The sequence below is a fragment of the Tupaia chinensis genome, unplaced genomic scaffold (genome assembly GCF_000334495.1).
Source record: "Tupaia chinensis unplaced genomic scaffold, TupChi_1.0 Scaffold144171_2, whole genome shotgun sequence".
Taxonomy (NCBI): domain Eukaryota; kingdom Metazoa; phylum Chordata; class Mammalia; order Scandentia; family Tupaiidae; genus Tupaia; species Tupaia belangeri.
Window position 1 is genome coordinate 1,423,258 of NW_006204028.1, and position 10,183 is coordinate 1,433,440.

At 52.3% G+C, this 10,183-nt stretch overlaps 1 protein-coding gene across 1 annotated transcript in view; it reads left to right on the plus strand.

Annotated features, from left to right (window-relative positions):
* DLX4 (distal-less homeobox 4) overlaps positions 1-510 on the plus strand; it is a 6,243-nt gene extending 5,733 nt beyond the window's left edge. The window contains 1 exon segment of the mRNA XM_006166183.3: positions 268-510. Coding sequence (XP_006166245.1) covers positions 268-510 — 243 coding nt within the window.
* Positions 511-10,183: the final 9,673 nt, after the last annotated feature.

Here is a 10,183-nt window from a genome sequence, read left to right on the forward strand (position 1 = left end):
GTGTGTCCATGCCCGAACTTCCAGGAGGAGGGGGGGGGGGGGCTGTTAAAAGGTGGTGGTGGGGGGTGTCAAGTAAAGGATGGTATACCAGGCAGGGAGGGCCGGATACCAGCTCAGAGCAGAGCTCAGGGGATTGGCTATGATGGACTGGAGCAAATGTCCCCAACCTCTGCTCTTCCCCCAGGGTCTCCTCCCTGTCCCTCTCTCCACCCCTTCCACACAGACATTCTTCCTGATCTTCCTTTCTTCCCTCTTTTCTCCCCAAAGGTAAAGATCTGGTTTCAGAACAAACGCTCCAAATACAAGAAGCTTCTGAAGCAGAACTCTGGGGGACAGGATGGGGACTTCCCTGGGAGGCCCCCCTCCCTGTCCCCCTGTTCCCCACCCCTTCCATCCCTCTGGGATCTGTCCAAGGCAGGGGCCCTGCCCACCGGTGGCTATGGCAACAGCTTTGGAGCCTGGTATCAGCATCACTCCCCAGATGTCCTGGCTCCGCCTCAGATGATGTGAGTCTGGAGAAGGGCGGGCCAGGCCCCCAGCCCTCCTGCAAAGCCCAGCACCCAGCCCACCTGCAACCCTTCTGGGCAGGGAGGAGAAAACCAGCTCCAGATGGTCTTCTCAGAAGGACAAGAAGCTATAGGAGAAAAAGGGATAGGGTGGAGCCTTGTCACCCTAACCCAAATAGCTCAGCCCAAGACTTGGGCCTTAACCACTATGGAGCGCTGGCTACCTTCCTCCAGCTGGACAAAGTTCTGGAGTGAGAGACAGTCATTGGTTGGACTTTAGACCCCAGGACCCTTGGTCTTACCGCCTCTGCTCCCTTGAGAGGGCTGCAGCTTCACTACAGTCTGAGGTCTAAATGGGCACGAAGCTTTGAGAGTTTCCTCTCCTGTGCCACGGGCCCTGCCCAACCCATTGGTGAGAAGTGGACATCCGGACCCTCAAATTGTGGTCGGCCATCACTCCTGTAACTGATACACCTACTTGCCATCCTGTGACTTGGCGGGGAGCCCACGAAATGAGGAGTGTGTGTGTCTATAGACAATTCGTGCTCTCCTAGAAAAGCCCGCTTTCCCACAGGTACCCGCTTTGAGTAGTATGGGTCCAGCTATCCACATAATTCTATGTGTATTTATTAAGAACCTGTCCTGTTCCCCATCTCAAATGCCGGACTAACCCACTTGTACACAGTTTTGGGAACCCCTTACGGTTACGAGGACAAAGAGGTTCTTTGAAGTCTGTGTGCAGAGCGAGCCACCCTGAACAGGTGGGGTATGTCAGGCAGTTTTGCTCCTCACAGCTGTCTCTGTCCATAGGAACTGCTCAGATTTGTAACCAATCTGACCAGCAGCCCCCAAACTCACACTGTCCCTCATCCCAAAAGCATCCAGAGATTAAAATGTGTACAAAAACCTGGGCCCCGGCTGTGAGGTGTGCTGCTTTCCTGACTTCTCAAGGGTGGGGCCGATGGCTCGTGTCTTCTCTCCCATCTGACTTGTCTACACTGAACTGGGTGTCAGAGGCACTGGGTTCTAGTTTTGCCTCTACCATTAGCTCTGTGGTTCTAGTTCTGGAATGTTGTCCATAGCTTCTGATGCTCCAATGTGAAACCGGAAGATGCTTGTGCCGGGGGTGACCAAGATCAGAATGCTCCTCACAGGCAAATTCTCTCCTGGCCCGGTACTGGAGAAAGCCTGCGCCTCACAGCCCTTGCATCCCACTTTCAGTCCAGGGAGAGGCCCATTTGGGGAGAGGCCACGCCCATGGAGTCAGGCCACGCCCACTGGGAGAATTGTGCTGCTTAAGGGTGAATGGCCTCAGCCCACCATAGGGAAGAAGGGGAAGAATGAAAATACCAGAAGGAACTGCAGTTCTTCCAACAAACAGTTGTAGAGCCTCTGCTCTGTGTCAGACCTTCGGGATACCAAGGTGACTGAGGAGCCAAATGATCAGACGCGTATGTGTCAAGTGCACAGAGGGCAGTGTGGGCATTGGCCAGGGACTCCAATCCACAGCCAGTGTGGTCAGTGGCTGGACAGAAGGGTGGGCAGCTCAGGGAGCAGTGGGACCCAGTGGTAATTCATCATGCCACCCCCACACATACACCCCACCCCATCCCACATAGGACACCCCACGATTAGGAGAGGGACAGGAGAGGAGATGAGGACAGGGGCTGTGGAATAATTCAGGGAATCCAGAGCAGCCTGGCCCAAGGGGTTGGAGGAGGAGCCTTCAATTCCAGACCAAAAACTCCCCAGTCATGATTCCCCTTTACTGACTAAACCTGTCGCTAGGCCTTGCAAATTCGGGGCTTGCCCCAATCTGAAAAGCCCACTAAGGCATTCTAGCCAATCCCGGTTGCCCAAAGAAGCCTAAATTGGGTTCATACGTAGCACAGAGACAGTGCGAAGCCAGTGGACACCTGCAGTCAGTCCCTCCTGGATCAATCTCTGGTCCTCAGCCTGCTCTGAGTCAGTGGCCAACAGTGGCCATTCCGAAACACACATAGAGGATTCTTTTAGGAATGGCAAATGGAACAGGGTGAGCCAAAGCCAGGGTCCTGGAGCCATGAGGAATGGGAGGACCAACAGGAGTCTTCCTCTCCCTCTTGGCCTCCATCTCTTTCCTTGCCCCCAGGTCCCACCTCCGCTGTTTTCAGTGTCCTGGCCCCAGGTTCCTCCTCTGGGTCTTCTCTGAGGCCACAGGCCTTCCAGGCAGCTGTTCCTCCCACTACAGGTTGCACACTCCTCTTTCCACAGACCCGAGATAAGATCTACCGCCCCATCTCGGAAAGCCTCCAAAGGCGAGATTAATTGGACAGCCCAACAAGAGTCCCATCGTTAAAACAACAGCCCGGGTTGTAAAGTTAAGTAGCAGAAGGAGTGTAATTACTCTCCCAGCCAGAGGCCAGCTGGGCTGACAGTACCCCCCTTCCTTACCCTGTCTTCCTTTTTCAGGGGAAATGGGAATCTCTTTCCCACTTGGAAGCTGGTCCAGTTTCCCCTGGGCTCCTGGCGATGGGCCTGGCGCCCCTCTTCTCCCAACCCCACGCAGAAGGTGCCCCATTCCCTTCCTTCAAGCCATCCCAGGCTGTACAAGGGACCCCTGTGTTTTTTTACCCATGAGGAAGTCCCACGAGGAAGAAATGGGTCCATAAGGGCAGAGGAGACAAGACTGAGTAGATAAAAACAGATTTGGTCTCTGCAGAGTTCCAGCTCTGCCACCTGCTAGCTGTGTGACTTTTGCCAAGTTACTCAACCTCTCTTGGAACCTTGTTTTTTTCCCCCTTAAGACGGGACTACTAATAGGACTTGCTTTGCAGTGTGGTTGTGATGACAAAATGAGATAGTGCTTGTAACATGCTTGACACGGTGCCTGGAACATCGTAAGCACTTAATAAATGGCATTTATAGCTGCTGTGACGATTATCGGGGAGGGGAGGGGTCATGGTGAGGGTGAGTTCATACTACCATCCATTCACCTCTTGCCTCTGGCAGACCTGCCTCCTGAGGGTGGGGAGAAAAACGGGCTGGAGAGAACTCACATCCCTGGGCACCACCGACTGAGCAGAGGACACAAGCGGGGTCCCTCATGCCAAAGGGGCAGCATCACTGTGCATTTGGGTTCAGCCAATCCCTGGAAAGTGAGTCTGGAGAATGCCCAGGCCACGTGCTGTCACCTACGAGGGTCCTGGCCACTGGGAAGTTGATCTGGGGCTTCCCCGCTCTCTGGGCGGCTCACCTTTCCTCTCCCCATATGCTATTTTAAGACATGTCCCTTATCCTCTCCCCCAACAAAATGGGATTCAATTAATTCAATTAAAGCAATTTTGGGGGCAGCTCCTGAAGACTTTCAATGTGAGATAATTATAAGTAATTTGCTGCCGTGAAGAGGAAAAGGGCACAAGGGGTCTGGGGGGCGGGGAGGAGGTAGCCCCCTCCTCCCCAAATGCACGCAGATCTGGAGGGATTCTACACTGCAATCTTAACAGCCCTCCCATTGGCCAAATTACTTGCAGGTGGGAAGACAGAGAATGCGGTGCTGGGAAGGGGGTGGGAAGACAGGAGTGACAGGCGCCCCTCCTCCACCCCCAAATCGGCTGTGCAAGGTGGGGGCAGGGAGCTGGTGGTTCCCCGACAAAATGTCTGCACATCCCTAGCAGCTGATTACTCAGCTCTGAAGCTCATTTGAGTATGGATGTCTGGGCTTGCCTCTGGGATTGTATCCAGAATCAATGGAATGTTATCCGGGTAGCTGAGGCCTGTGTAGACGGGGCCGTGGAGATCAAGGACTCCCCCAGAACTTATAAGGGATGTGACTAGGGTGAGGGAAAGCCAGAGAAGGTGACAATGACTCCTTTTCTCCATGGAGCTGAGAAAGCCGCTCTCTCCTCCCCAGTGGGGTCCAATTTTGCTTCTCCATCCCTCCCACTTCTCCATCCCTCCCACTGTAGCAGTGGCAAATCTCTCAGCTTCTGTCCTGGGGGCACTGAAGCCTCTTCACCCAAGAAGGATTCTACAGATGTCCCCACCTCCATGTACCTGAGATAACCCTTTCTTTGCCAAGGCTCCTTTGGCCTGGGAGAAGGCAGGAACAAGGACTAGACGTAGCAACTGGGAGGCAGGGGCTGAGACAAGTGTGCGGAGAGGCCTCAGGTCTCTACAAAGAGCCTCTATACTGCCCACAGAAGAGCTGGTTTTCAAGGGGTTAGAGTCCTCCTTTACTCCTGTCCCAGAAGGAGAGTGATGTTTTAACAATTGTGGTTAAAAAGAAAAAGTCAGGCCAGCAGGTGACGTGGTAGTTAAGGCACTGGGTCCCACATGGCTGACTCCATGGTTTGAGTCCCAGACCTATTGACTTGAAAATCATTCTGGATGCATGCCCCAAATCCCAAGGGGAGAACAGAGGAGAAAGGATTGTGGTGTGGCCATTCCCCTCAAGGGTAATTTCTCACTTGCTTGCTTTCTCTGTCTCTCACTGTCTTTCCAGAAAGCCCACTTGCCCTATAGCAAACATCTTAAAAAAAAAAAAAAAAAAAAGGAAAGAAAGAAAAAGAATAAGTCACTAATCCCAAAGTCCCAAAGTGTTTCTCTTTTCTATCTCCCATTTTACCCATCACTCTCCCTGCTTCTCTTACTCCAGGGAGAGTAAAAAGGAGGAGTCCCTTTCAGTTCTAGTCTCTCCCCACTCCTCCCCTTGAGCACATGGCTAAGCACCAAGGCTGTTGGACCTGGGGAGCCAGGGAGACATTCCGTCAGTGAGTCCTTGGGTGGCTGCTGTCCCTCCTCTCCCAGGATGAAAAAACTTGGCAAAGGAGAAGTGGCCTCCTCTCCATGCCTCCCCTTTCCTCTTTCCTGACCCACTGGCACTGGTAAACACAGGGAATAAAAAGCCCTTCCACCTCAGACCTGAAAATACGAAAGCCTCAGGGGGACCAGCAGTTAGCATAATGGCTATGTCACTGGACTCCCATGTAGTCGACCGCGGGTCAAGTCCCGGACCCGATGGCTTAAAAACTCATGCTGGGCGAGTGTGCGTGCGTGCCCAAGATCTCATGAGGAGAACGGAGGAGAAGGGATTGTGGCATGGCCATCTTCCCTGGGGGGTGATTTCTCGCTTTCTGTCTCTCTGTCTCTGTCTTTCTGGCGAGTGCACACGCCCTATAGCAAAAAAACAAAACAAAACAGACAAACACACAGAAGACAGGCTGACCCAGAGACCTGGGCACAGGGACACACTCGTGTGTGTGTGCAAGCAGCATTCCACGGTCATACATGGACACACACAGAGAATGCACTAGGAGCTTCGTACCCACAGAGAGGAGCAGGCAGAGGGAACAACCGAGAAGGAGCTACCTAGGGACTTACACATAATGGAAATACACTGACCAGCTTCCCTGTGTGTGAGCACATGTGTGTGCATGTGTGGAGGGGTGCGGAACAGATCTCTTCTCTCTAGCTCTCTCTTCTCCTACCCCTTCCGCTTTCCTGCTCCTTTTTCTGGCTCCCCATCTCCTATTTTCAGGGAATATTTTCCTGGCGAGTGGTCAGAGAAGGCTGAATGGCCACAGAAACCTGATAATTTTGTTGTAACTTGATTTTCTCTGTTCCCTGAGCCTTGCCTGCTTCCCTTCCTGCGCTCTAGCTGGAGCTCCTGTCCCCAGCTTCCCTGGCACATCCTTTGGCTCCCAGACGTGGCCTGGCCTGCTAACCCAGCTCTGCCACAGAAGACTAGCGGCTAGCCAAGGGGGCCCCAGGTGGCTTTTCCCTTGATGTCCCCACTGGTCCTTCTGCTCCCATGCTCTGAGAGTGACTCCAGCCTCAGGGAGGGAAGAGGGGCCAGGGATCACAGCATGGGCCAGAAAACGGCTCTGGGGAGCCTAAGGTCTGGGTCTGCTGCTACCTGCTTTGTGACCTTGGGCAAGCTGCAGATCTCTCTGAAGCACAGGTAATTTCTCTTGCTAAGTCCTCTATGTGCTGGGAGGGGCAGTTATGGGAGGGTTGTTAAATAGACTCTCTCTCCTATCAGACTGGAGGCTCCCTGAATTCAGGACTGTCCCCCCTGCCCCATTAGACTGGATGCACTTAACAGCCCTTTCCAAGCAGCTCCACAGTTGAATGACGCTAAGCTCTTAGCCCCACTGCCATCTTGGGGCCACATCTGGCCAGCCCAGGAAGGGGAGCGGAGTTGGTCCCAAGCGTCTCCAAACACCAGACATTCTGATTCAGCGCCTGGCAGTGCAGCGAGCAGGCTGCTTCTCCGACCTGAAAACGGAGAGATGACTTCATTCCGGGGGAGGGCGCCGCGTTCTGTGAAATACATGTGGAGCGCATGCCTCTCCGTGCTGTCGGAGTGGTCCCTTTGAAAATTTCGGTTGAATGTTGGGTCAGATCTAAGAAAGAGCTGTTTTTTTCCCCTCCAAATCAGAATTTCCACAGATTCCTTTTTTAAAAAAATTTTGTTTTAGTTTATTCATTAATTTGGGCAGAGAGAGAAATAAACAGGGTCTTGCTGCCGCGATCCACCCCTAGCCTCAGCCAGCCCTGGATCACAGGAATGCATGTGCCTGGCAGGTCTTTGGATGTGAACTTGGAACCTTCCCACGTGGGTCAGCCTTGAAGAGCATCACATTTTACCACGGTGTCACCCTCCAGCCCCTGTAAGGAAGATCCTTAGCCAGAATGAGGAGATTCTACTCAGGCCTGTGGCCACCGTCTTACCTTCCCCACTAGGCATTGATGAATAACAGGCCAAATGACACGGTCGGGAGCTTGCCATCCAGATTACCTCCCTTAGATCATGAGGCTCCCTGGGAATCTCCCACCCCGAGACCACCTTCCCTGTCCTGCTTGGCCCATTAGCTTGACCCATCAGGATGTGTACTCCTCCCTCAGGCCGAGAGAGCAGAACACTAGCTTCCTTCCTCAGACTGGGGGTCCCAGGCTCAGTGGTTCCTTCCCCAGCCTGTTTGTGCCTCCCCCAGCCTGATGCTCCCACTTTTTTGGGGGCCAGAGAGGCCCAGCACACATGGGGCTGGCCTAAGACTGAGGAGAAGGGGGCACATGGCCAGTGCCCAGGCCCTACCCCTTCTACCGCCTGCCTGGCCTGCCGAGAACCACTAGACCACGCCCCTCTCAGGTTTTCTCTGTCTCTGCAAGCCAGGGCCTGCTGCAAACTCCTCCTCCCAGCCCGGGAGCCACCAGGAATTCTTTGCTCCAACAGATCCTGGGGGCAGCCAGACTGTGAGAGGCTCCTGACATGCCTCTACCCGGCGCCTGTCACATTCCCCAAGCCCAGGGGAATCAGCTGGAGCCACCAAATGCAGGCTTCTTCCACCCCGTATGACCCTGGGCCTTTACCTCACCTCCTCCAGTCTTCCTTCCCCCCTCTCCAAACCCTCAATTCTGCCTTGGGACACATCTCTGGTTTTGCACCTATCCCACTCACAGCCCCTTGGCAATCCTATCTGAGAAATAAGAATGATCCCCAACTGCCCCCATCTCAAAGTATAAAATTTGTCTCCTCCTCTGGAGAAACTTCAGGGACTCTTCGGAGAGTGACACTCTGGGACGCAAGCACTAGGCTGAGAGGCCTTGGGCCTCTCATCTATGGGCCTTTATTTTCTCACCTAGATAGTGGGCATGATGGTCAGCAGGGTGCCTCTGAAGGTCGTGAAGGCAGGCGGAGTCTAGCTCTGCTAGGTTGTGACCTACACTAGGCAATCCAGTGCAGAGGCCTGGCTGGAGAGCACCATGCTCATGCACTGGAGCCATATGGGCAAGCCCTGGGATTTGATCCTGGGTTGGCCTGAACATGCCAGGCATGTCTGCAGGTGCCTATGAGCCTGGCTGGCTGGATCCTAGAAGGCTAGGGGAGATGCTGTTGTGGTGAAATCCTGTCAAGAGTACTTGTCTTTTTCATGAAAGAAAGAAAGAAACTTCAAGGGGAAAAACATTAATTAAAAAAATGACCAGATACGCCAGGAGCTATTTCTCCACAATGGCCATACCAATTTGGTATCAGAAATGTCTCTTTCTCTCTCTCTACCTAACTTTCCCTCTTACACACAACAGTGAGGTGTATAATTCCACCCCAGACATGCGAAATAATGAAGAACGAGATTGCCGAGGTCAAATCCCATGCTGTGACGTTGGGCAAGTTTCTTAACCTTTCTACCCTAACATTCCTCATTGGGGCAATGAAGGCGGTAGCACGTGCTTCATAGAGCTGAGAGGACTAAATGAGTTGAAACACAAAAGGCATTATACCATAAGGATTCAGCAAGGATTAGTTCGTATTAGTATCTGACTGCCAAGCAAGAGGAACTTTCCCTGTTTATGAGTGATCCTACCCTAGGAACGCCTATTCATCTGTTGCTCTTCTCTGCCTGACTGCCTGTTCCCACCAAGCCTCTTTGGGCTGGAGACCACCAGCAAACAGCGTTGTGGTGTGGCTTCTAGCTCCAGAAACCCAGAAGCATGGGGAGTGGGCTAAAGAAAAGTTGCTTTGAGATGAGAGGAACAAGTCGTAGAGGAGCTGGCTAACGGGTGAGAATGTCTGATTGCTCCCAGCGCAGCCTGCTGGGTACCCCAGGTGGGAAGGCACCTGAAGGGGTGAGGCCATCCAGGGCCTGCCTGGGTCAGAGCTCATGCAGAGGCAGACAAGGCCCCTGATGTCTTCATTCACGACAGATTCCCCAACCTATAACCCCAGAATCCTTCCAATTAGGCAAAAATGAAACAAACCAAAAAGAAAACGATTTCTTTTTACTGGCATTTGATTAAATACCTAGAAAACTCAAGAGATTCTAGAAAAGAGACTCAAACAACTTCTGGAATTCCGAGAATTTTGCAATGGTGACTGGATATAAGATAAATATAGGATTTTAGTAGCTATTTTCTAATTTTGCCGTATTTCCAATAAAAAAGGAAAAAATATTCCTCTGGTAATGGAAACACAAAATGATATAACGTGGTAAACATACCGAGGTAGGAAGTAGTTCTGTAACTGATCAGTAACTGAAATATACGAACTTATCCCTCCCGCTGGTGCTAAGCACAGGGTCATCTTGGGTAACTGTCTTTCCATTGTATCTGAGGCATGGCAAGCTCATGTTGGAATAAAGAAAGACTTTTCTAGTAGAGAAAGGAAACCTAGATGAGAAACTTCTCTCACAGAGAAGGAAGGGTTCATTTTGGGTCCATTGAGGGTGTCAAGAACTCCCTGGCCAACTGAGGCATGTCCTAACTGTGCCTGGCTGGTTTAATCTAAAACCAAAGGTACGGTTGGTTTAGTTCCCATTATCGTGCCAAGCTTTGCACGAAGCCCTTCTGTGTTTTATCTCATTTATTTTCCTCAGCACCCCTGCAAGTCAGATATGATTATCTCCATTTTATAGGTGAGGGAAAGTAAGGTTCAGAGAGGCCAAGGGACTGACCTGAGGCTTCACAGGCCCAGTTATCTCACCGATGAAATGGGATAATAATGACACCGACCTTGGCGGGCCGCTGTAGGGATTAAATGAGACAAGGCCTACTATAGGTACACAGGACCCTCAGCACCTCCCCTGCTCAGACCTCAAGAGGCCCTGTCTGCTCTTGGGGGCAATGTTCTCTCGCTTTCCCTCCTTCCCTGCCTGCTTCCTGCTCCCTTTGCCTCCTGATTTCTTCAGATCTTCTCCCCC